The 27947-nt window shown below is 35.5% G+C and overlaps 1 protein-coding gene across 4 annotated transcripts in view; it reads right to left on the bottom strand.

Moving 5' to 3' along the window:
- Positions 1-591: 591 nt before the first annotated feature.
- LOC135783478 (uncharacterized) overlaps positions 592-27947 on the bottom strand; it is a 111938-nt gene continuing 84582 nt past the window's right edge. For 3 of the 4 annotated variants that reach the window (XM_065294214.2, XM_073811872.1, XM_073811875.1), the window contains 23 exons: positions 27744-27786; positions 26496-26604; positions 21562-21718; positions 19542-19609; positions 19396-19447; positions 19167-19311; positions 18782-18885; positions 18235-18381; positions 15557-15807; positions 15347-15472; positions 15149-15266; positions 14821-15072; positions 12765-12841; positions 12378-12559; positions 11809-11891; positions 11308-11475; positions 11005-11148; positions 9545-9606; positions 4633-4677; positions 4491-4541; positions 3857-4294; positions 3419-3713; positions 592-3290 (listed from right to left, as the gene is read on the bottom strand). In XM_065294214.2, coding sequence (XP_065150286.1) covers positions 3232-3290; positions 3419-3713; positions 3857-4294; positions 4491-4541; positions 4633-4677; positions 9545-9606; positions 11005-11148; positions 11308-11475; positions 11809-11891; positions 12378-12559; positions 12765-12841; positions 14821-15072; positions 15149-15266; positions 15347-15472; positions 15557-15807; positions 18235-18381; positions 18782-18885; positions 19167-19311; positions 19396-19447; positions 19542-19609; positions 21562-21718; positions 26496-26604; positions 27744-27786 — 3176 coding nt within the window. In that variant the 3' untranslated portion in view covers positions 592-3231. The remainder of the gene's footprint in view (positions 3291-3418; positions 3714-3856; positions 4295-4490; positions 4542-4632; positions 4678-9544; positions 9607-11004; positions 11149-11307; positions 11476-11808; positions 11892-12377; positions 12560-12764; positions 12842-14820; positions 15073-15148; positions 15267-15346; positions 15473-15556; positions 15808-18234; positions 18382-18781; positions 18886-19166; positions 19312-19395; positions 19448-19541; positions 19610-21561; positions 21719-26495; positions 26605-27743; positions 27787-27947) is intronic. The other variant, XM_073811871.1, reaches the window with a different exon arrangement.

Below are 27947 nucleotides of genomic sequence, written 5' to 3'. Positions count from 1 at the left end.
TGTACTCTGTTGTGGGAGTTTACCAGAAGTTACGTTTCTTCCATAATACATATTTGTTTATGTTGTTACTGCTGAAACCATCAAGCTCCTTTTTTGTTAATAAAACATACTGCCGTTTCTTCACACATTTTTAAGAACGTGCACGAGTTGAAGCAATCTAAACTCAAACATAACCAGACCAATTGGTAAAATATATTCCCACCTCTTATACTACTACAACATCACTCATTCAACAAATCTTTCAGATGATAGTCACTGATCTCTGCATGCACGCACTCACTCCTCTCCATCTACTTGGCCTGTTACCTTAGCAACAGGTTTCACGGCATTGCAACCAACAGTTGGCAACCCACATCAGCACCATGAATCTAATGGATGAAGAATAACGCCAATGAGTCATATATTCACTTGATCCGTCCTCATGCAGTGCACTTCGGTTCAAAGACTCATGTGAGTCTTCAAGTATTTATACACTGTAGTTGCAATTCCTTAAAATAATCTGCCTGCATGGCTTTAATCTTGTTAAAAGGAAAAGGTAACCTTGATGTGTTTGTCAAGATACTGCCGAATGAATGGACAAGAGCAAAAAAATTCAACATTGCAACAGCTTTTAATTTCGTGAAGACATCAATGATAAATAAAGCCTTACACTTCTTACAAAATTAATCACAAATGAAACAAAATGACATGCTTTACACGAAACGATATGTACATAATATTAGTTTCATATTTAGCAAGAAACCACTTGTACATTAATGTACAGATGAAACCTTACTTCCTAAACAAAAACAAATCAATTAAAATCCTGAGAAAATGCTGGCTTATATTTTAGTGCATTCCATTGTTTCTTTAAGGCTAACTTTTGTGTACTTTTATACTGCCTGATTTAAGGTTTCCTGAGGACAAAAGTCTTGCTGACAGTTCTGTAAGGCCATAAGCTTTGACGAAATAACAAAATCCCTTTTGTACATGTGAAGAAATAATCCTCACTCCGTGTCCTCTTTGACGTCATCACTTTAATGTTACGTAAATCCACAGGGTGCTCCTCAAAAAAAATAGTTCAATATCTGCTGCCCTCTAGTGGCAGAGTTAAGTTATTGCAGGTTTACGCAATACAACCCTGCACAAGTGGGATTTTAAAAGCATGTGCCTCTTTAAAAAATAAATAAATACATATTTGCAGCACATACAAATACCCAAAACGGACCAAATGACTTTCATGTCTTATGAAAAATGCCAGCAGGACAAATATTTGTGTATGATGAAATAGGTGGACACTTTTCTATACATAAGAATATTTGAGGATGGGGTGGTAGTTATTCTTAATTTTGGATGCAATGTCATAGATGATGTCACATCTAATATTTACCTGTCCAGCAGGTAACTACTCCATACAGTATTTACAACTTAACCTTTCCACCAGAGTCAAACCAGAAGGTCAAACTAGCATGAAATGCTGTGTTAAGTCGCCCAAAAAACGCCCTTTACAAACCATCCTAAGGCAGGGGTTTTCAAAGAGAAAGTCTGCTGTGTAACCAATTTGCTGTCTTTATAATATCATTACTATTTTTTTATCAGTTTAAATTAAATTAATATAAATTTCAGGAAAGGGGTCCCTTGCTAAAGGTTCATTATATGTGGGGGTCCCTGCTTTTATGATAGTTTGAAAAACCCCTGTCCTAAGGGCACTATCACTGGAATGCTAATAAAATATTGATTGTCATTTTCAGGGTACAAGTAATATTTGAAGAGTAGTAAAGTGCTAAGTGGTGTTTCAAAGGCAAAAATTCCTTTGACAACCTAAAGTAGAAAACGCAAGGATGAAGGGAACACCATCTCTCTCCCCAGTATGTTTAATTTTTAAAACATGGATTCAATTTTAAATTTAATATGTATATATGCAAGCCAAAATGTTTTGTCGTTAGAAGAAGGGTCAATAGGGGGCGCTGTAATATCCATTTTCTAAACCTGCTTACACATACATGTACGGATATGTATTAAAGGGGTCATATAACGTGATTTTTTGTAAGATGTCAAATAAATCTTTGGTGTCCCCAGAGCACATATGTGAAGTTTTAGCTCAAAATAACATATAGATAATTTACTATAGCATGTTAAAATTGCCACATTGTAAAATGTGCCCTGTCCCTTTAAAATGCAAATGAGCTGATGATATGCACTGATCACCATAATGGTGTGGTTTGTTGAAATTAAAACTTAAAATTAAAAGTAAAAAAATAAAAGTACATTTTTTTAAAGTTATCTCGTCAATGGTGGGGAAAAAGTTAATCTGCACTATTCAACCACGGCACTGCCATTTGGTGCAGAGAGAAATGTATGTATTTTATGTTAATCTGTAATATCCGCGATTATTCAATTTATAAAAAACTATATAAGAAGCAAAAAAAATATTTACTAATTTTAAACTCTGTGTATGTTTTGATAATCAATCTGAATTTGATCTTTAACAAAATTCCTTCAATTATTTCAGCTTTTTGCTAAAAAAAAATATATATATTTTTTTTATAAAAATACCTATATTTAAGATTTTATAATCCAAGAACAAAATACAGATAGGTTGAAACATTTTTCCCTGGTATGTTTGTTTGAAAGGAGAGAGTCTGTTCTTTTATTTGATATATTTGTATGTTCGTATATTTTTACAAGAAAATTTTCCTGGAAGGCATTTTGTGAAACTTTTGTGAAAATCACAAAAAAATGCTGGTGGGCAACATAAAAAAAATGGCTGGCGGGGAATGAGTTAAGGGGCGGTATTATTGTAATAAGCCTTCCTACCTACATCATAAAACAGGCAAAATCTAAATGACTTTTTTTCCACATGTTTGCAGAGAATGGTTTAGCAAAAGTTACTGTTTTTTTGTTCACATTTTCTAGGTTGATAGAAGCACTGGGGACCCCAATTATAGCACTTTAACATGAAAAAGTCAGATTTTCACTCTATGACCCCTTTAAAACATAATTTCTCCTAAAGTACGTAAGCACAAATTCAACACGTGTTTTGCAAAATTCACCTTTAAATGTCACAAAAATATCTAGGAGACATTTCATACCAAAATCAAAGTCAAGGCTGACAAAAACAAAGCTGTCAATCTTATTGATGCAAAATGTATGTTATTAAATAGTTTTGTCTTTGTCTGACGTCCTGATGTGACACGTGTCTCCTAAGGGAGAGAGTGGGAACCGTTGAGGAAATGATATGGTGATGGAAAATCAGCAGAAATATATCTCTCCATCCACTGAAGGTTCAGTCAGGGGCAGCAGGTGTGACGCTGTAGAAAACACGACCACTTTTAGTTACACTCGTACAATACTAAAAACAGAGTATATGTGCCTTTGCAATTATAGCAATATCATCTTTTAATCTGTATTGAATCAGTGTATGGGAGAGGATCTTCACCTGCTTCCTGAGGAACCGGGTTCTTGTTCTTCTTTTTCTTCTTGTCTTTCTTCTCCTTGGTCGAAGCCAGCTGGAGAAGACGCGTGGGAATCTGGTTCTGGACCCCTGAGCTTTGGGTTTTGCCACCCAGCGAGAAGAGGCCGCGACCCTTCTGTTTGGAGTCCATCCTGGACATGGAGTTTCTCCTGGGACTGGAGGACATCTCGCCCTCCCAGATATCTTTGTCGAAGGAGCCGCTGCTCTGGAGCTTGAAGGAGTCCTCTGATGTGCTGGACGGGGTGCGCTGAAACCGCGCCTGTTGGTGGTGTGATAAGACTCGACATTTCTTAACTGATTCAATTTTATTTAAACCATCACCATATTAATACAAACATTTCCAAATTCCAAAGTTAAGCAGCTCCGAGAGCTAATCTGTAATAAAACATCTTTGTTTCTCACCTCCACCTCGCGCAGATTCTCCACTCTCTCCGCCTCCCTTTGCACCTGCTCCCTCTCCCTCTCCAGCCGCCTCTGAGCATCTCTCAGTCGCTCCAGATCCTTCTGATAATCCTCTTTTTTCCCCTGCAGCTCCTGCTGCGCCTCCTCCAGCTCGACGTGCCGCCTCCTCATCTTCTCCTCCCTCTCGTGGAGCAGCACCTCCCGGTCGGTGAGTTCCCGATCCCTGGAGTCCCACTCCCGCTCCCGGCGGCGTCTCTCTTCGGCGTGAGCGGCCTGCTGACGCTGCAGGGTGGTGGCCTCCTGCCGGTGGCGCTCCAGGCTGCGCTGTTTCTCCTGCTCCACCAGCGAGGGGGGGCGAGAGGACGAACGGGGCGGGGCGCGCTCGTTCAGGGCCTGACGCTGGTCCTCGATGAAGGTGTCCTGCTGCAGTACCACACCCTGCCATCATTTATAAAATGTCTTCTGTTTATATTATGTCTTGAGTTTTCCTTCAACAACATGCATTACGTAAAACTGTTTAAATCATTTAAGTTTTCGAATAAAACAATTACACTTTGGTCTACAAAACTTATTTTAAACATACACAGATCAAAATGTTTTTGTAATTCTACTTCGTTGATGAAATGAAACAGACCTGCAGTGAGGAGAGGAGGTTGTGGAGATGACTGACACTCGACAGGACCTGCTGCAGAAACACATAAACAGCTGGTATATAAACGGTATACTTTTATTACATAACACTTTGGTACAACCCAAGAGACTGAGCTGAGTCTTACCTCACTGTCTCTCTTCAGCAGGAGCAGCAGGTTGGCGTTTCCTCCCTGTAGAGAGAAGTCAAGCAGAGATTGTAGCTTTACTCTGAGTCTTTAATCAAAGCCGCAGACACCGGCGAGCGGCCCAGCACATTACACACATTAAAGAGTCAGGCAACAGTGGGCGATGCTAATGGACCCTTATTCATTTTCCACCCTCCGCTGAGCCCGCGCTCCTATAATGACTCTCATTAGATATCCAACCAGACAGGAAATATTAAGAAATAACTCCGTGTAGTGACGGCCAGAGGACACTAGAGGGCAATGTGGGTAACGTGATGCAGTTGGGCTGTGTTGCATGTAAAATCATTTTGATTTTGAAAACAAATGATCTACAGTAGTCTAGTCTAGTCCATTCAATTCTACAATATACTAGTCTAGTGTGTTCTAGTCTAGTCAAAGTCCAGTCCATTCTACAGTATTCTAGTCTAGTCTAGTCTAGTCCATTCCATTTCATTCTACAGTAAACAAGTCTAGTCTAATCTAGTGTAGTCCATGTAAGTCCAGTCCAGTCCAAACTATAGTATTCCAATCTAGTCTAGTCCATGTAAGTCCAGTCTAGTCCATTTCAGTCTATTGTAGTACATTTCAGTCTAGTCTAGTACATTTTAGTATATTCTAGTCTAGTCCAGTCTTGTCTAGTCCATTTTAGTATATTCTAGTCAAGTCTAGTCCATTTTAGTCCAGTCTAGTCCATTTCAGTCTAGTCTAGACCATTTCAGTCGAGTCTAGTAACTATTATATTCTATTTTATTCTAGTCTAGTCCATGTCAGTCTAGTATAGTCTATTTCAGTCTAGTCTAGTTCAGTCTAGTCTAGTTTAGTCCACTTCAGTCTAGTCTGGTCTAGTATATTCTAGTCTAGTCTAGTCCATTTTTGTCCAGTCTAGTCCATTTCAGTCTAGTCTAGTCACTATTCTATTCTATTATACTCTAGTCTTGTCCATTTCAGTCTAGTCTAGACCATTTCCATCTAGTGTAGTCTAGTAACTATTCTATTCTGTTATACTCTAGTCTGGTCTATTTCAGTCTAGTTTAGTCCATTTGAGTATATTCTAGTCAAGTCTAGTCCATTTCAGTCTAGTCTAGTCCATGTCAGTCTAGTATAGTCTATTTCAGTCTAGTCTAGTTTAGTCCACTTCAGTCTAGTCTGGTCTAGTATATTCTAGTCTAGTCTAGTCCATTTCAGTCTAATCTATTCTATTGTTGTCTGGTCCATTTCAGTCTAGTCTAGTCCATGCCAGACTATACTAGACTATTTCAGTCTATTCTACTCTATTTTAGTCTAGTCTAGTCCGTTTTAGTACAGTCTAGTCAATTTCAGTCTAGTCTAGACCGTTTCAGGCTAGTGTAGTCTAGTAACTATTCTACTCTAGTCTAGTCCATTTCAGTCTAGTCTAGTCTAGTCTAGTCCATTTCAGTCTAGTCTAGTCTAGTCCATTTCAGTCTAGTCTAGTCTAGTCCATTTTAGACCAGTCTAGTCCATTTCTGTATAGTCTAGTCTAGTAAGTAATCTATTCTATTATACTCTAGTCTAGTCTAGTCCATTTGAGCATATTCTAGTCAAGTCTAGTCCATTTCAGTCTAGTCTAGTCTAGTCTATTTTAAATCATTCTAGTCTATTTCCGTCTAGGCTAGTCTAGTAACTATTCTATTCTATTATACTCTAGTCTAGTCTATTTCAGTCTAGTCTAGTCCATTTGAGAATATTCTAGTCTAGTCTAATCCATTTCAGTTTAGTCTAGTCTAGTCCATGTCAGCCTAGTATAGTCTATTTCAATCTAGTCCAGTAAAGTCTAGACTAGTATAGTCCATTTCAGCCTAGTCTAGTCTAGTCCATTTCAGTCTAGTCTAGTCTAGTCCATTTTAGACCAGTCTAGTCCATTTCTGTATAGTCTAGTCTAGCAAGTAATCTATTCTATTATACTCTAGTCTAGTCTAGTCTATTTCAGTCTAGTCTAGTCCATTTGAGTATATTTTAGTCAAGTCTAGTCCATTTCAGTCTAGTCTAGTCTAGTCTATTTTAGATCAGTCTAGTCCATTTCCGTCTAGGCTAGTCTAGTAACTATTCTATTCTATTATACTCTAGTCTAGTCTATTTCAGTCTAGTCTAGTCCATTTGAGAATATTCTAGTCTAGTCTAATCCATTTCAGTTTAGTCTAGTCTAGTCCATGTCAGCCTAGTATAGTCTATTTCAATCTAGTCCAGTAAAGTCTAGACTAGTATAGTCCATTTCAGTCTAGTCTAGTCTAGTCCATTTCAGTCTAGTCTAGTCTAGTCCATTTTAGACCAGTCTAGTCCATTTCTGTATAGTCTAGTCTAGTAAGTAATCTATTCTATTATACTCTAGTCTAGTCCATTTGAGCATATTCTAGTCAAGTCTAGTCCATTTCAGTCTAGTCTAGTCTAGTCCATTTTAGACCAGTCTAGTCCATTTCTGTATAGTCTAGTCTAGTAAGTAATCTATTCTATTATACTCTAGTCTAGTCCATTTGAGTATATTTTAGTCAAGTCTAGTCCATTTCAGTCTAGTCTAGTCTAGTCTATTTTAGATCAGTCTAGTCCATTTCCGTCTAGGCCAGTCTAGTAACTATTATATTCTATTATACTCTAGTCTAGTCTATTTCAGTCTAGTCTAGTCCATTTGAGAATATTCTAGTCTAGTCTAATCCATTTCAGTTTAGTCTAGTCTAGTCCATGTCAGTCTAGTATAGTCTATTTCAATCTAGTCCAGTAAAGTCTAGACTAGTATAGTCCATTTCAGTCTAGTCTAGTCTAGTCCATTTCAGTCTAGTCTAGTCTAGTCCATTTTAGACCAGTCTAGTCCATTTCTGTATAGTCTAGTCTAGTAAGTAATCTATTCTATTATACTCTAGTCTAGTCCATTTGAGCATATTCTAGTCAAGTCTAGTCCATTTCAGTCTAGTCTAGTCTAGTCCATTTTAGACCAGTCTAGTCCATTTCTGTATAGTCTAGTCTAGTAAGTAATCTATTCTATTATACTCTAGTCTAGTCCATTTGAGTATATTTTAGTCAAGTCTAGTCCATTTCAGTCTAGTCTAGTCTAGTCTATTTTAGATCAGTCTAGTCCATTTCCGTCTAGGCCAGTCTAGTAACTATTATATTCTATTATACTCTAGTCTAGTCTATTTCAGTCTAGTCTAGTCCATTTGAGAATATTCTAGTCTAGTCTAATCCATTTCAGTTTAGTCTAGTCTAGTCCATGTCAGTCTAGTATAGTCTATTTCAATCTAGTCCAGTAAAGTCTAGACTAGTATAGTCCATTTCAGTCTAGTCTAGTCTAGTCCATTTTAGACCAGTCTAGTCCATTTCTGTATAGTCTAGTCTAGTAAGTAATCTATTCTATTATACTCTAGTCTAGTCCATTTGAGCATATTCTAGTCAAGTCTAGTCCATTTCAGTCTAGTCTAGTCTAGTCCATTTTAGACCAGTCTAGTCCATTTCTGTATAGTCTAGTCTAGTAAGTAATCTATTCTATTATACTCTAGTCTAGTCCATTTGAGTATATTTTAGTCAAGTCTAGTCCATTTCAGTCTAGTCTAGTCTAGTCTATTTTAGATCAGTCTAGTCCATTTCCGTCTAGGCTAGTCTAGTAACTATTATATTCTATTATACTCTAGTCTAGCCTATTTCAGTCTAGTCTAGTCCATTTGAGAATATTCTAGTCTAGTCTAATCCATTTCAGTTTAGTCAAGTCTAGTCCATGTCAGTCTAGTATAGTCTATTTCAATCTAGTCCAGTAAAGTCTAGACTAGTATAGTCCATTTCAGTCTAGTCTAGTCTAGTCCATTTCAGTCTAGTCTAGTCTAGTCCATTTTAGACCAGTCTAGTCCATTTCTGTATAGTCTAGTCTAGTAAGTAATCTATTCTATTATACTCTAGTCTAGTCTAGTCTATTTCAGTCTAGTCTAGTCCATTTGAGTATATTCTAGTCAAGTCTAGTCCATTTCAGTCTAGTCTAGTCTAGTCTATTTTAAATCATTCTAGTCTATTTCCGTCTAGGCTAGTCTAGTAAATATTCTATTCTATTATACTCTAGTCTAGTCTATTTCAGTCTCGTCTAGTCCATTTGAGAATATTCTAGTCTAGTCTAGTCCATGTCAGTCTAGTATAGTCTAGACTAGTATAGTCCATTTCAGTCTATTCTATTCTATTGTCATCTAGTCCATGTCAGTCTAGTCTAGTCCATGTCAGACTATACTAGTCCATTTCAGTCTATTCTATTCTATTGTCATCTAGTCCATGTCAGTCTAGTCTAGTCCATGTCAGACTATACTAGACTATTTCAGTCTATTCTTTTCTATTTTAGTCTAGTCTAGCCTAGCCTAGTCCATTTCAGTCTAGTCTATGTCAGTCAAGTATAGACTATATTTTAGTCTAGTCTAGTCTATTTTAGTCTAGTCCACCTCAGTCTAGTGTGGTCTAGTATATCCTATTCTAGTCCATTTCATTCCAGCGTGTTCCTGTAGCTTAAGTGTTATATCATTACACTATCAATGTAAAGGTGAAATGTATAACTTGAATACACTTTGGATGAAATCATCTGCCACATGCATAAATGTAAATGTGTTCTGTAGGGTGCGGTTGAGTATAACATATAATAATTTAACTTGTACCCTAGCTGCTGGTAAAACAAACAAAATCCAATGACAGAAATCTACTTCTCATGGAAGCCTACAGGAAAACAGCTGGATTCTGCTCCATACAGCTGAACATTAATTATGTTTAAAGTGTCTGTGACTTTGTTGCTTCGCACTGCATAATAATGAACTCGTGTCAGAAATCTGTTTCCTTGTTAGTATGAGGTGTTACTGAAAGGCTATAAACATCATCGGCAGTGTTAAAGCTACAGTACCTTCTTCAAAACACTGTCAGATTCTGTTCTCCTCAGATCTTCACTCTCTTCTTTTTCACCATCTACAGACACACAACCATAAACACGTTAACACTTTAAAATAAGGTTATATTTGTTAACATTAGTCAAATGAACAATAGTTTTTTTCTAAAAAAAAATGCAATGGAATATGCGGGACATTTATGCAATTTTATGCAATGAAATTGTGGAGACTTGCAAAAATTACAGGAACTTGCAAAAACATTATGAAATTATGAAAACGTATGTTCACGTTACATAATCACGTCACTTTATAACCTTACCATGACAACAGCGGACATCGCTGCGCTTGTGTGAGGTAAATGCAAAAAATTTTACCTTTTTTGCTAAGATATCTGTGATTTTTGCTACGAAAATGCGGGGATTATGAAATCATGCAAGCCCCGCATATTTTGCGCACAGAAATCTGCAATTTATGTTGCGAAAGTGCGGCGTATTTGAAAAAATGCATCCCCAGCATAAATATGCGGACTTTGGCTGATTATGATTTCAATCATGCAATCGCATAATCACGTTTTTCTGGAGCGACTGAAAGACCTTACATAATGAACTGTTTTTTTTTTATTACGTTCAGGGAGCGTGCACAACAAAGCTTTTACACACGGCGGGCAGCAAATTTTTTTATTGTTTCCAATGGAAGCGCAGCATTTTTCAAAAAAGCCAGCAGATGGCGATCTTTTCCGCACTGAAAGCCGGGGCTCTGCGGTTTTTACACACTCAGTGCTGAGCGCCAAGAGTTGAAAAATATTTAACTTTGAGTGAAAAGCTCAGTTCTCCCATGGCCGTCCAATCACAGTGAAGGAGGAGCGGGACAAATATCACTACATACAACCGGCACACAAGAACAACGACTGATAAACAAAGCAGAAGTATCACAGCAACCAAAGTGCTCAGCTGAAGAAAGCTGGCAGTCGGCTGAAAAAAGCTGGCAGTCGACGTCCGCCTGGCGTTTTCAGACGTGTTTAAAAGCTTTGGTGTGCACACCACCTTAGAATACATTTTTTTTATCTACATACACCATTGGTCCCCTTACATGGAAGGCAACATCATGTTTCTACAGTAGCCCTAAATGGACAAACTGCTTTACGGAGAGCGTTTCATCACACGAATGTCTTGTTGAACATGTTTGTCCTGTGACAGCTACCGTAGCTTCTTTATGTGTTTCGAAAGTGAGGGGTGAGTGGACCTGTTGTTGCAATTCATAATCTGACCACTAGATGTCACTAAAATCTACACAGTGCACCTTTAATTTCAGCATTTAGGAATACAACTTTTTAAAATCAAAAGTTGTAATTGTTAAATGATAAAAACTTTATTGCTCAATTTTAGTTTGTTATCTAATCTATTTTCTAAAGCTAAGGAATAATCCCTTATTGTAAAGTCAAGTGTTGATGTAGATGTGAGAATTGTAAACATCTCACGTTTGCACACGTTCATCTGGTGGCTGTCAAATCCTCCGAAGGTCTCGGCTCTGCGTGGCAGACTGATGTTCCCCTGAGCGCCGGCCACCTGATGACCCACCGCTCCTCCCAAACTGCTGTTGACCAGCGCCTGCAACATCTCCACTGCCACATAAACACACCAGCGCATACGTCACTAACCGCATTACATAAAGTGAGTTACTAAAGAAGAACATTAGGGTGGGAAATGAGCCACAGCCTCCACAAGATATAAATAACTACTAAACAACAGTCTGATTGACAGGCGATGGTGGTGTTTCTTACCCTCTTTCAGAGCATCCATCATGATTGGCTCGCCTTTAGGGACGTCCTCATTGTTGGCCCTGAAGAGCATTTTGACGGGGTCATCCGGCGAACCGCACATCTCACGAAACAACTTTATTTTCTCCATTAGGAGAGAGACGATCTGATCATCTTTCCTCTGCAGCATGTCTAAAAAAAACATTACTGTACTTTCATTCAAGAATTGAAATAAATGAATAAACTAATCAAGTCTTTGTTTTTAGGAACGTTATGATTTGCGGCAATGTGACAAGTACATTACTTTTTACTATAAAGCAACAAAACAAGATTACTGAGTTTGTAAATAAAGTTATAATGCACGTAACCTTGTTACACATTACAGTAATGAGATTTGGGGAGCTAATAGTCTAATTATGAAGAAAATCATATTTCACAATGGTCAAAACAAATACATAATATTGCTTGAATAATTTTGACCCAAACCTGCTCTCCATATAAAATGAATCTGGGTATTTTGTTTACCTCTCATTTCTTTGGTTTTGCTTTCAAGCAGTTTCTTGTCTTCCTCCGTTTCGCTCGGGATGCCCTCATCATCGTCCTTCTCTCTGCAAAACCACAAGAACCTCTTTAATCCTCAATGCACATCATATATATATATATATTGTAAATACACACCAGCCCTAACCAAACATTACATATACACATTTTGATATGCTTAATGTACAAACAGTTTATTTAAATATGATATAAATATCCATTTTTACTAGGGCTGTCAAAAGATTAATCGCGATTAATCGCATACAAAATACAAGTTTGTGTTTGCATAATATATTTGTGTGTCTATTGTGTGTAATTATTTTGCATCTATAAATACACACATAAATGTATACATTTATGGTACACACATGGTACACACAAATATAATATGCAAAAACACATTTTTATTTTGTATGCGATTAATCGCGATTAATCTTTTGACAGCCCTGGTTTTTACTAAGTATTCATTTATAATAAATAGTTTTTAGCTATATTTTTTAGACCTCCAATAAGAGCACTATCAAAGTGTGCATGATGATAAGGTTTGGACTCACATGGAGTGCATGGCATCCTGTATAAGCTGCATCCAGGTGTTGCGCTCCTCACGGGAGCTGGTGCGCACCTCCACCATCTCGGGCTGCTCGATGCCGGCGGTGATGAGGAAGAGACCTCGTTCCTCGTGAGCAACCTCTCGCACGATCAGCTTCTGCAGGGAGATTACGGTGGCTCGCTGGTCCTGGTGACAGAATGAGGAGGAGGAGTAAATGAGGGAGAGAGAGAGAGAGAGAGAGAGAGAGAGAGAGAGAGAGAGAGAGAGAGAGAGACACCATGATATGTCTTCATTTTGTTGAACAAATAAATGATATACATTAAGAAGGGTTTCGTTTTTATTTTATGTCGACACCAACGTAAAGAGGAAAGAATAATCTCCTGTCACCCACCAGAGAAGCAAAGACATATTTCTGATCTTTATCCTGAAGGAACACAAAGACGTCAGACAGGAGAAGTGCGTGGACATCTAGAGGTCAAAATAAAGACGAGGCTGCAGTTACAATATACATACATTTTTTAAATATTGCACCATTATCTTTAAAGGACACCTATTATGCAAAATCCATTTTTACAAGGTGTTTGGACATAAATGTATGTTGCTTTTAAACCAAAGAAGTCTCATTAGACATTTTTATTCTTTTGTAAATGTGATGTCACACTGATAAAGCCCCGCCCCTGCATTCACTATCTGTTGGTAAGGGAGTGAGGAGCTGTAGCTCATTTGCATTTAAAGGTACAGACACGAAAACAGCAAGTTTTTGCTCCCACCCAAACATTAGTATTATGGACATGCTATAATAAATGACCTGTGGGATTGAGCTGAAACTTCACAAAAACGTTCGGGGCACACCTGAGATTTATATTACACCTTGTAAAAATTGGCATAATAGGTGGCCTTTAACTCTTTCCCCGCCATTGACAAGTTATCTCGTCTTTTAACTCTTTCCCCGCCATTGGCGAGATATCTCGTCAATCAAGAGAAAACGCTTCCCCGCCAATGACGAGTTTTTCCGTCTTTCCGCAATACCGCTATTATCCACTAGGCGCCCTTCCGCAACTTTTTAAACCCGGAAGTATTGCCCTATGGCAAGCTGCTGCATGTCCGTGTCTGTTTTAAAGATCGCTCTGAATGGGATCTCTATGAAAAGTCTGTCACAAAAATGGAATTATCTCTGCTTGTTGCTCAAAATGTGGTGTTTTTGCAGAAACCTACCCATATTCAAAAGCTGATTACAAAAGAACCACTGAAGATAGGATGAAACGTTTTTTTTTTTTTTTTTTTGAAAGCAGAGGGTCTGTTCTTTCATTTGGTATATTGTACATTTATATATTTGAAGAAGAACATTTTCTGAAAGACAACTTTTGTGAAAATCATGAAAAACGCTGGCGCTGGCTGGCAACTTTTTTTTAAAACGCTGGCGGTGAAAGAGTTAATAGAAAACATTTGCATAAAAAAAACGTTTCCTGATGAGTTTTTATGTTAATCTGCAATACCGCAATTATTCACAAGATGGACCCAATAAAAAAAAACTGAAGCCAAAACGTTACGTACTAATTTTAAATTCTGTGTATGTTTTAATAATCATTCAGAATCTGATCACTACCAAAATTCCTTTAAAAATATAATTCCTTTAAAAATATTTTTTTAGCAAAAAGCTGAAATAATTGCATTTTTGTAAAGAAAAATACCCATATTTAAGAGTTTATAAGCAGAGAAAAAAAATAAATAGGATGAAATGATTTTCCCCCGATTTGTTTGTGTGTTTGTTTATTCTTTGTTTGAAAGCAAAGGGTATGTTATTAAATTTGCTACATTTGTATGTATATAATTTTTTTAGAAGAAAATATTAATGGAATGCATTTTGTGAAACTTTTGTGAAAATCACAAAAATATGAAATCGGGCAACTTTTCAAAAAATGCCTGGCGGGGAATGAGTTAATTTTGAATACTACTTGAATACATTGCACTGCAAAAAAATGATTTTCAAGAAATAAAATTCTTAGTATTTTTGTCTTGTTTTCAGTAAAAATATCTAATTTTTTTTAATTAAGTTGCTTTTTTCTTTATGAGCAAAACGACCCAAGAAATTAAGTCTAGTTTTTAGACAAAAAATATCAAATAAAACAAGCAAAAAAATCTGCCAATGGGGTAAGCACATTTTCTTGAATTTTTCTTGAATTAAGTGTTTAAGAAAAATGTTCAAGATTTTTTTGCTTACCCCACTGGCAGATTTTTTTGCTTGTTTTTTGCACAAAATCACTTAAATTTGACATTTTGGTCTAAAAACGAGACTTTTTTCTACGGTCGTTTTGCTCATCAAGAAAAGGCATCTTAATTTAAGAATTTTTGGATATTTTTATTGAAACCAAAAAATTACTAAGAATTTTTTTTTCTTGAAAATAATTTTTTGCAGTGTGGTAAGAATAACCATTCAAAACGTTTACCCTTCAAGCGGCCAGCAGCGTTCTTCAACTGTAGAGGACCTTCATGAAGAAGCTTTCCACTGCGCAGCAGATCTTCTCGAGCGAACATCTGACCACTCCTCATTCGCGTGATGGACTTGCTGTCCGTTCGTCCGTAGACCTCCTTTAATCTTCTCTTCTTCTCGTGTTCATTCACTTTACTGTCCACTGAAGTTATGATGTCTTTCACCAGCTTTAACGCCTGCGTCAAGTCCTCAAATTCTTCATCACTCTCTGCATGCACACACGTTTATATGAAACCACAATTCAAAGCATTCGAGAGTATTTCCTCAAGTATCAGATATCTCACCTCTCGTGTGCTGCAGTATTCTCTGTAACAACACCGGGTACTTTGTTATTCGTTGAGTGACCAGTAATATGCATTCGGGGATGCCCATACGCCGGACCACGCTACTGCTCATTTTCTTCTAGAAACGGGACCACATTGAGAACCGTCAGATGTTTTCACATATGAGAAAGGCCTCCAAATACTGAAATACTCATTTACCCTGATGAAGGCCTGGAAGCGCTTGTCTCTAGCGTGAAGCTCTTTGTAGAAGTTCACCGCTTCATTGTGTCGACTGCAAAATTTGCCGTAGACTTTCCTCATGTTTTCCCCATTATACTCTGAGAACTGAAAAACATCATGAAGATGTTATTTCACAAAACACATTTTGGGCCCATGCTACACACTATACACACTAGACGCTGTCCTCACCTGGCTAACCAGCACGTCTCCTATCCGGTTGATCACAACCCCTCGATCCGAGTCCTCCAGTCTGGACTCCCTCTTTCTCTCCAGCAGTGCGCTGAGGAAGAAAGTGTGCAGGTCCAAAAGTTCATCCAACATGGGGAACATCTTCTCCGCCGTCTGCATCTCCAGCTGCAGGTCCGACTGCAGACCTTTACTGTAGACGTCAGACATGATACGCAACGTCCTCAGGTGATGCATCTCTGTCTGGATTAGCTCTGGATGGAGAAAGGATGAAACATATACAATAGGGCTTCAACAACTTATCAAACAAATCGATAATGTGACCAGCTTGGTTAAAAGCAAGGCAGTGTTGCCAGGTCCTCTGCCTTTCATAGTTCTGTATTGGGCTAAACTACTTCTGCAGGTTGATGTTGGAAGGATTTAGTTCATTTTTTGGTCATTGGGATGATTTTGCATTAATTTTAATTAATTTAATTAAATATGTCAATTGGGCTAGTTTTGTTACATGGATCTGGCAACCCTGACAGGACAATGGCAAACACCATGCAACGAACGCTGGTTAATAAAGGTTTCATTTCCTTTCATTCATGTGAGTTTGCATTTGTGTAACTGTAATTGGGTTTTCATAAAAATAGTAATGAACCACAAACTTAGCATCTGTTTTAAAGTAAGGGGGAAATCAAGGTTTTTATTACTGTAACAACACATGTATATCACTTTCATATCACAATGGTTTATTTATTTTTTGTTAATAATAAATAATGTTAATACTCATCAAGGTCTAAAGTGGAGATTAAAATCACTTTATTAATCTGTGGCTAACTTTCCTGAAGACTCAATTCATTTTGCTTATTTATATTTTGACATTTAAAGATGTTTAACTATTTAAAAGCTGCCCAAACTTTTTATTAAGGCTTAAAATATTAAAAAGATTATATTTGTGAAACACTGTAGTAGTTTGTGACTTTAACACTTTTAAAAGTACACTTCTACACCTAAATACCCTAATTTAGTGCCTTGTTCAGCTATAATAAAGTGAAAAATCTAACTGAGTAAATATTTATGTTTTAATCCAATTAACTGAAAAATTATCACCTGATTAATCGATTACGAAAATAATCGTTAGTTGCAGCCCTAATATACAAGAAAATATGAGGAACTCAGACGCAAAAGCCGCTAAACGCCACCTCAGAAAAAAATTTAGATAAAGATTTTTGTTAATGGTATTAACCGAATGGTTTCATTGAATACTTTCACTTTAAATCCACTTAATCCCTTATTTAGCCATGCTCAGCTGTAATAGAGTGAAAAATCGAACTGAGTAAATATTTATGGTTTTATCCGATTAATCGAACCCGATTAATCACTTACGAAAATAATCATCAGTTACAGCACTAATTTACAATGAAAATATGAAGAACTCAGATGCAAAAGCCGCTAAACCGCCACCTTAGACAAAAATTTTGATAACGATTTTGGTTAATGGTATTAACCAGAGGCGGACACTACTTGAGTATTTTAAGTACAATTTCCAAACATCTGTGCTTTATCAGAGTGTTTGTCTTGGGAAAAAAATTACTTTACTAAAAAAAGTTCACTACATTCTAAAGCATAGAATCATACTGTTTATTCCTTTTATATTGCATATTAAAATTGATTTAATACCTAATTACATAAAAATTGTGTACTTTTACTTTTTCTTGAGTAAAAGTAAAAAAAACTAGATTTTTAATGTACTTAAATATTTAATATAAACCAGAAACTTGAAATTATGAAAGGCAGTGGAGTAAAAATTATGATAATATGCTATGGAATGTATGTTTTCCAAAGAAAAACACTGATAAAATACAAATACATGAAAATGTACTTTTATGTAGAAAGTAAAAATACTTAAGTAGTGTCCGCCTCTTGTATTAACCGAATGCTCTCATCGAATACTTTCACTTCAAATCCACTTAATCCCTTGTTTAACTATAATAAAGTGAAAAATCGGAGTAAATATTTATGTTTTTATCAGATTAATCGAAAAAATAATCACGATTAATCGATTACAAAAATAATCGTTAGTTGCAGCCCTAATATACAATGAAAATATTAGGAACTCAGACGCAAAAGCCGCTAAACGCCACCTCAGACAAAAATTTAGATAACGATTTTGATAATGGTATTTACCGAATGGTTTCATTGAATACTTTCACTTTAAATCCACTTAATCCCTTATTTAGCCATGCTCAGCTGTAATAGAGTGAAAAATCGAACTGAGTAAATATTTATGGTTTTATCCGATTAATCGAACCCAATTAATCGCTTACAAAAATAATCGTTAGTTGCAGCACTAATTTACAATGAAAATATGAGGAACTCCGATGCAAAAGCCGCTAAACCGCCACCTTAGACAAAAATTTTGATAACGATTTTGATAATGGTATTAACCGAATGCTCTCATCGAATAGTTTCACTTCAAAACCACTTAAACCACCCAGCCTGGGGTAATTCCAGCAAGACTCATGTCATATGGACTCCAGCATTAGATGTGACTGGTGGCATTCATTTATAATCTCAAAACTTGTACGCTACCGTATTTACAATTGTACATTTTCTTCTGCTATCTCTAGAATTGTAATTTTTAGGATTTTAGCACTTTTGAGCATAAAAAATGAGAATGCATTGGATGGTCCTACCATAGATGACATCTTGTCTTTTAATGACGTCCTTCTTGAGTTGCTTCAAACAGTTTTGATCTACAGTAACGCTCCAGGAGTCGGCTTCGAACTCTTTAGCATCTGCTTCAAACTCTCCCATCAGCTGGCTGTCAATGATCTCAGTTCCTGTACAGACATACACAATGTTTATTAATATTCTCTACAAAGAAAAAAACAGAGCCCTATAAATGTACATACAATGACGCCCAATGTCGGATTATTTTATGATAAATTTATCAATTATCATTTTTTAGGCACTTAATAGTAGCGGAGATGGGGGGAATTGACTGAAACCCAAATCTCCTGCATGAGCAAAACGACTCAAATGACAGAGATGAGGCTCAGTGGTAGCGCATGAGACAGAAACATGAAGTAATTTTAAATAGCATGGCATTATATGAAGCTTGACTTTAGCACATTATCTTTCTCAAGTAATAAGCGCTTTAAAGTTCACACCTGTTTCCCAACCGATGAGATTTTGGAGAAAACTACAGAAACTTGCTTTGGGGAAAACTGAGCTGCTTACCCTCATCTAGAGACTCTGTGGATTCGGTCACTTTATTGTGTTTGTGTAGGGAGTCTGTGGATTGAGACAGATACCTCAAACCTCTCAGAGGCACATCATCAAACCTGCAGATTAGAAAAGACAAAGCTGTGAGCTCACCTGAGCATCCGATCTTTAGTTTTTTGATCCTTTATTAAAGTGCATGTACTGAAAAAGCAGTATATACAGTATAGAGTGTGAAACATCAACATAACTTAACCAGAATATCAACTAAGCACACTGAGATAAATACTGTGTCCCACAATGCAATGCATTTTTGTAGACATGCAAAATACAAAGCTTTGGATAAAAATGTCTGCCGAATGCATAAATGTACTAAATACTGTAGTATGCTTTATGTACTTACATGGGTATATTGTTAATGGACATGCTCTTGGACAGATTGGTGCTGTGGAAGGGTATAATACTGGTGGGTCTTCTGGATGGTGGAAATAAACAGTGCTCATCAGGAGATAAGACGGCAGACCAGGGCCGTTCCCGCATCGTGGACGCTACGTGCATACATGCATGTTAAGGTTGAGATGACTAGAAATTAATAAGTTGACAATACATTTTTTTGTGTAAATCAAACTCACATTTTGTTCGTAGGGTGACAGCAGGCATAGTGGTTGATTCTGGTATTGCAAACTGTTGTTTTTGAAACCGAAAATGAGGAAGAAGTTTTAAACAGAACACAATGGAATTATCCTGTCGATCTGTTTGAAAGTGAAAGAAATCAAACCTTTATTTTGCCTTTTGAACAACTGGGGAGATTTTCTCGACAGCTCTTGTGAACTCTCACATTGCAATCTGCAACAAAAAAAAGAAACAGGTTTAAAGAACATTTAAAGATCAAAGACATGCTACATTCATAAACAGATTAATACTTTAAAGGGGACATATTATATGGAGGACAAAAAATGACTTAACTGTATATAAATAAATAAATAAATGCATAAATAAATAAATGTAGAAATACATAAATAAATAAATAAATAAATAAATAAATGCAGGAATAAATAAGAAATTAATTAAATGCATAAATAAATGTAGAAGTACATAAATAGACGTAGATACAATATATTTATTTGTTTATGTCTGCATTTATGTATATATTTATTTATGTATTTCTACATTTATTTATTTATGCATTTATTCATTTATGTATTTCTACATTTATTTATGCATTTAATTAATTACTTATTTATTCCTGCATTTATAAATGTATTCATTTATTTATTTATGTATTTCTACATTTATTTATTTGTGCATTTATGTATTTATTCATTTATTTATTTATATATACTTAAGTAATTTTTCGTCGTTCATTTGCAATAGAAATATCAAAAAATTCTTAAATCAATATGTATTTTCTTGATGAGCAAAATGCCCTAAGAAAATAAGTCTAGTTTATAGACAACCAATATACAATTTAAATTTGTGCTTAAAACAAGCAAAAATATCTGCCAATGGGGTGAGAAAAAAAATCTTGAAATAAGTTTACTTTTTTCTTAATTATTTACTTAAAGAAAAAAGATTCTCACCCCATTTGCAGATATTTTTGCTTGTTTTAATCACAATTTCACATAAATTGTTTTAGATTGACTTATTTTCATTTTGCTCATCAAGAAAATACATCTTAATTTAAGAATTTTTTGATATTTTAACTGAAAACAAGACAAAAATACTAAGTAAGAAAGTAATTTTTTGCAGTACATTCCTATTTGGGTGGGAGCAAAAATGCGCTTTTTTCGTGCGTGTACCTTTAAATGCAAATGAGCTACAGCTCCTCACTACCTTACAAACAAAAAGTAAACGTTTTCAGTTCAAACAAATCTGATTCCTGTGAATACAGCATGAGATACTTATCTTTAGTGGTATTAGCACTACAACGTGCTAACAAACACATTTAGAAAAGCTTGTGGGTAAAATTAACCAGTTAGTCAGTGTGGCTTTGTTTGTGTGATGTCACATTAATACTGAGACAATAGTATCTCACTAATGAGATATTGCAGACAGCGTGCAACTCGCTGAGGGCGGAAACTATGTTAATGCAGAACTGTCGGTCAGTGGCTGTGGGCGGGGCTTTATCAGTGTGACATCACATTGATAAGAGAATCAAAACGGCATGTCTAATGAGACTGCTTTGGTTTAATGGGGATAAAAAATAAGGGGAGGGTGTTTTTTTATTGTATGGTGGATGCGTTCACACACTGACACACGTTTATGTCCAAAGTGGAGTTTGCATAATAGTTGTCCGGTTTTCGTTTTGCGAAGATTTCGCAATGAGTGTTTAATGTTCTTTTTTTACTGAAGTCATTGTTTGGAGTTTTGCAATTTTGACTCATGGTCACAGTGGTAACGAAAGTTGGCATTCGGGTTAGAAATTCCTTTTAATGGGAAACTCCAGCAAACACACAGCTATAGGTAAAAAAGCTGAGCAACTTTCTCATGAGAGACTATATTATCAAACGTTTAAGCATACAGATCAGTCATAAATCATTTTTTATCTATAAAACAAAAACTTCTCTTTGAATGAATACAAGTTTCTCTTTTGCTGCTCGGTGAGGAAGTGAAGGATGTTAACAGAGCTGCTTCCTATTTTTTGCAACACTACTGTCTTTTGAAATACATGACATGTTTAAAACATGTTTGTCTATTTTGTTGTGACATTAACGAGCAGAGTTTTAACATATTAACACTACGACTATATAATATAAAATTTAGAAAATCGCAGGTTGTGATTGGTTGGTTATTCTTACATGTGCAGTTAACGGCATCTTTAGTGTTGATTGATTTGTTGCATTGCTGGCACAAAGCTGGATGCAGCAAGTTGGGCGTGCTGAACTGATGTCCGTTCACCGTCCTCTTATCTTTGGCTTCTTTCTCCTTGTCCCGACTTTTATCCTTGTCTTTTTCCTGTGCCAGAAACAACAGATGTTAACTAGCAAAGAATTCAAACACAGCCGGTTGCACTTTTGTAACAGGTTGTACTATGTGTTGTTTATCACTAAATCATGAACCAGAGGACCCTTGTCAGGGACCCCCTGAAAACACTTGTTTTTATGGTGGAAAAATTTAATTGGTGCAATGAAGACCTTAAAGCTGTGTCACGTCTTCCCGATTATTATCAAGTTCTCCTGCAGCAAAGTTCAGCTTCCCACTTGGTTTCAACAAGTTAAGCAAGTGCATAACAACCGCAGCAATTTTGGTTAATACAGTGAAAGGGCGAGGAACAAATATCGGCATAAGTTTAATATTTTACTAATATGAATACAAAACAATCTTGCACAGGAATGTCAACATAAATGTACAAAACAAAGAGTTAAACCATATACAGACTGTATGCACTTCATAAAGCAAGAAGACAAATTCAAACTACAAACTACAAACCGGATCCTCCTACCTCATCTCCCTTTAAAGTCTTTATCTTCTGATAGCGACCCTGTACCTCACAAAACTTTCTATATAACATCACTGCAGAGGGCAGAGTCCCAGCGAGACCCTCGAGATCGTAACAAGAGGTTCAGCAGCATCACCTCTCGTTTAGTAGGAAGTAATGAAGTCACTTTGGGAGGTGCTGGGCTGCTTCCTCTTTTCATTGTCTTGTGTTACTGCTCTCAGATCAGCGTCTGATCGCATGTAAACATTTTGGCGTACTGTATAAGCGCACTTGGTACATTTAAAGAGCTGGTTGCATTTCTATATTTATCTACATACGTGTATTAATCTCAATGGGTCCTGTGTGGCACTGGACTGATTTTAGGATATTTTATAGTTTTTACTGAGCACATGACATGTGAAAATACATGTGAAACTAGCACCAGAACTCCGTAATGACTAAAACATACAGTTGAACCAAAATATAAGAAGATATATTGTATAGGACAGATGTAAAAATGTATAAATGTCAATGTAAAACATAAAAAATCAAAGTCATATGCAAACAAATGATGTTACTGTAAACCTTAACAATCACTTTCTTGACAATTCAGTTCCTCTTATTTTAAACAAGTTTCCTATTAGAGTAAATGTAGGTAGAGATTTTCCACTAACATTTTACGAATCATTTAATTTTTTCTCATTTAAAATGTCTTTTTGTTTTTGTGTTTAGCTTATGAAGTGTGCTTGTTTAATAGTTTATAATCTGGATGTTTACGTGATTTAAATAGTAAATTTTTTTGTATAATATAATCATTATTTAAATAATTTTCAATAGTGTCTTGTTGGGAGCGTAGTATATGTAATAGGTCAATATTGCATATATTTATATACAGTGTTGGCCAAAATAGTTAAACATTTCTATTATGCATTTCAGGAAAAATTATATCAATATAAATACTGTAACAATCAGTATAAAGCCAGGTATATAATGTGAGTGTTTTGGTATTTTATATTTTCTTAGTGTATTCAGCTGCCATAACTTTTTTAACATAACCTTATTATTTTATGTGACCCAAGTCGCACAGGTATATTTAGCCATTAACACATTGTATGAGTCAAAATTATAGATTGTTTCATGGCAAAAATCATTAGGATATTAAGTATATTAAGATTATGTTCAGTGAAGATATTTTGTATATATAAATCAAAAATGTATGTAACATTACACTCTAAAAATGGCTGGGTTATTTTTTACCCATAATGGGTAAATATTGGACAGAACACGTGCTGGGTTAAAAATTTACCCAATGCTGGGTTATTTTAACCTGATAAGGAACACTGTGCCGTACACGGTACACCCCCTCCCTTGCACGTGAGGCTACATTACGTAACTTTGAAGCATTAAATCTTCAAAATATACGGTCATGCGGCACATCGTTGTAAAGCTTAGACTTTTGGGACTCCATTAAGCGCACAAACAAAGCATAATATGATTTTTAGCAGTCATAAAACTGTATTCTAGTTATTAGTTACCTGAACCGGGGGGGGTGCCGATTTAGGATATTTACTTACCTTCAAAATCTTTCCTTTATCCGCTTCGGTGAAATTGTCCAAAACAAATTGTTCATAAATTCCCAAAAGTCCAAGGAAATGGAATATCCAAGCCTTTTAATCCAAAGCGATTTGTTCATCTCACAATCTTGACATTTCTGAACGAATTACGATATAAATAGTGTATAATTAGTTCACTAACGGACATTCGTTCAAATCTTACTTTTCATTCACGATTTATAATGAATATATTCGGATGTCACGTTTATTGTGCAACATCTGAGGAACAAATACGCCCCCTTGTGGAATTTCTGCCGTTCCATAAGGGGCTACCCCAACTGCTGGGTTATTATACCCTATGGTTGCATAACAACAATCCAACATTGGGTTATTTTAACCCAGCACAGGGTAATATTTAACCCAGCATGTGTTCTGTCCAATATTTACCCATTATGGGTCAAAAATCACCCAGCCATTTCATAGAGTGTAGTAATATGTGTTGCTAAGGACTTCGTTTGGACAACTTTAAAGACGTTTTTCTTAATATTCAGATTCCAGATTTTCAAATAGTTGTATCTTGACCAAATATTGCCCTATCAAAACAAACCATACATCAATGGAAAGCTTATTTATGTACAAATTATGTACGCAGCTGATCAAAAGTTTTGAAACACTTGACTGAAATGTAAACGATAATATTAAAAATCTTTTCATCTAAATGTGTCTAAATTATTTCCGCAGACAAAATTAAAGCTGTGCCAGACAGATCAATTTAGAAAAAATAATTAGAAAATATTATTTTGAAATTGATGAAGAAAAAGCAGCCAATAAGAGTCCAGGTGTTTCATTTATAAAGCATGCATACGCACAAAACAGGGCTGGAAACGTGCGTAGGTCAGATCCCATGCAAAGGTTGTGATCTATAAAAAACAAACTTGATGGGAGAATGGGACTGCGGGGTGTGAACTGAGGATAATTCATGTACGCACACTTGCAGGTGATATGCAAGTGTGCAAGATATGATATGATATGAATTGAAATATGTGATTTAGAAAGTGAACATTGCTTTGTTTTATTTTTTTTTTGGCATATGCAATTTTTGGCTTTTGTGCGTACGTAGATTTAGGATCCTAGACATAGTTTTATAAATAAGACACCAGATCAGTGGGGTGCCCACCCAGCCAAGAGACACAAAATATTTTTCTGGAAAATCTGAGGAAATCATGCATAAATTATAATAATTGTTTAAAAAAAATAATCGCTCAAATAAGCATAATTCAGAAATAAATAAATATTTATATAGAAAGTTTATCAGTTGCATGAATTTCTAAACCTTGCAAATGTTAACATTCAAGCGATTTTAAACAATTTGAGTGTAAAAAGATGCGTGACACACAGAATCTCTATGCGCTTGACAGGACACATACAAGCAAAAGTACATATTCTCATAGTTATGCACAAACAGGTGAGATAGATATCAGATGTGTGTGTCAGTATATGGATCCATGCTTATTCGGGCTTATGTTATTCAAACAACAGAGGACAAAAGGATAATTACTTCTGCAGCTTTAAAAAAATTAATTATATTTAGTTTATAGAAGACAGTGTTATTATTTATCTGATTAAATTTCTATTTATAATCCTGTTATCTACAGTTAGACTTTATTTATAAATTTGTTTCTTTCTATTTCCATATGCTTAGCATTTCTTGGTTTGTTTTTATTTTATTTTCCTTTTTTTGCTGCAAAAAAAAGGTAATGTAATCCGTTTATTCATTGCTATATTGTAAATTTATGTAGGTCCACTCAGTTTAAAATTTCTGGCATTGCCACTGGTCCAGATGAAATGGGAACTCCTACAATATTCTTTAAAATTCAAGTGAAACTTCAGGAAAAAAATGACACAAGTACGTTTTTGCAACTTCTATGCAAAAGTTGACTGCACTTCAAATGATAAAATATCGTTTTTTTGGATGCTTTAAGTCACCAACATAATTCCTATATTTACATTTGTGTTATGAAATATTTTGGACGAGTTTATTATTATTATGTAATGTGCACTCTAAGAAATGATGTTGTTTTGTGTTATTTTATTTAAAACATTATGTGTCATTTCGTGTTGATTTTGTGTTCTAATAAATAAAAGAGACAACAGAAGATGTGTTAAATAACAATGCATATATGTATCTAGTTAAGGATAACACATTAAATGTTTTAACACATACATTTTAAGAGTGTGGATTAATATATTAATAAAGAACGAGTGAGTTTACTTTTGACCGGTAGTGTATAAAGCTCAATTTAAAAAACAGACTCTTTTATGGTCACATATAATAAGAAAATCTTGTGTTTTAGCAGAAGAATTGAAATCAGACCTTGTGTAGAAAGCTGTTAGCATGGCAAATATAATTTGTTTATATTTGACTGGAGACCTAAATCTTAAATGTTTTCTCTTTATTGTACATCATAAACATTTTTTGGTTTGTTTTAAATAGTAAGTAGATTTTGGACTGCACTGCTCCTTTAAGAGAGGAAAATGCTGATCTAACACTACAAGATGAAACAGTTTCCTGTTTGATTTCCTCTCGCGTTCAGTAAAACTCTGACACTTCTCATTCACTTGAGTAAAATGGTAAATTCCGATGATGAATTTGATTGACGGGTAACTTTTCACATACAGTCATGTGTATGAATGAATCAGATTTATTCGAACGATTCCATTGATGTTCAGAGACGTAATGTGAACCCAAATGTTGACTCACTCTGGTTCTCTTGGACATTTTGTTCTTCAGGTAGCTGAAAGTTCGGCCCACTTTGGTACTGCTTTTATTAAAGTCTCCTCTTAAAGGTCCAGGTTCCTCCTCTGTGATGCTGAAATTAAGCAAAAAACAAATCCTTAATCACGTTACGCTTCTGAAAGACGAGACAATTTTTTTCTGTGTGCAAAACATTGGATGACCCTGGACCACAAAAGGGTCAATTTATGAAAATTGGGATTTATTCATTATCTGAAAGTTAAATAAATAAGCTGATGTATACATTGATGCATGGTGTGTTAGGATATGTGCAAATAATCAAAATATTGAGAAAATTCCCTTTAAAATTGTCCAAATGAAGTCCTTATCAACACATATTACTAATGATAAATACATTTTTATATATTTGATATAAATATTTTCCTGGAAGATGATCTTTACTTAATATCCTAATGATTTTTGGCATAAAAAACTGAATAATTTTGACTCACACAATGTACTGTTGGCTATTGCTACACATATACCCGTGCGACTTATGACTGGTTTTGTGGTCGAGGGTCACACACGAGTTCAGTACTGTATCTATGCATAATTATTGTTTATCTAATGTACATATTACATATTACATATTAATACATAGTATATCTTATGTATATATTAAATAAAAATTTCACAAAAATACTACAAAATAATACATACAATGTAAAAAAATGTGCTGTAATTATTTAAAAATGTTTCATGTTCATTTAACTTTGAACAAACTGTTGCCAGTAAATAACATTAATGTAAAATCTACAGTAAGTTACCGGCAGCTAGTTGCCAGTAATACCCAGTAATACTGTAATTTCTGTATTTTTTACAGTGTATGTTCAGCACAAACATGCTTCCTTTTTGTGAAAATAAAGCAAATCATACATTAGAATTGCCTAAATTATGAAACATGTCATTCAATTACTATAATCAACCATGTTAACAATTGTTTTTGTCCAATTAAGTCTTTTCAAAATAAGATTTTTTTTTTTTTTGGAGTACCAGTAAGCAACACCCTGGCAACCCCAAGAGCAAGAATCAAGATTTTTTGAAGATGCTATAAACTAGTTATGGGTTTACAGTAGTAAAATGAATTGGAGTAGCTATTGCTTTTTTGGTGTAAATTATCATGGTTGGGGCACAATAATATTGTATGTTTGTTTACATCAAAATAAACTGATTTAGAGCCTGAGATATTTGCATACGCAGAAATGAGGGTCTTACCTGTATCCCATTGAACTGGTGGTGCTGGTGAATGACCTCATGCCTACAATGACAAAGTCAAATGAGAAAAACCAACAAAAAACTGGCGGAGCCTTATTTACACATGCAAAACTGTCTTTTAACAAAATGCCTGTGCACAGATAAGGAATCGAGTATTTGCAATGAATCCTCATGTGCTGTTTGCGAGCCTTTTAGTAGAGTTAT

This window comes from Paramisgurnus dabryanus, chromosome 2, assembly GCF_030506205.2.
Source record: "Paramisgurnus dabryanus chromosome 2, PD_genome_1.1, whole genome shotgun sequence".
Classification (NCBI taxonomy): Eukaryota; Metazoa; Chordata; class Actinopteri; order Cypriniformes; family Cobitidae; genus Paramisgurnus; species Paramisgurnus dabryanus.
This window is presented reverse-complemented; position numbering and strand designations above follow the sequence as displayed.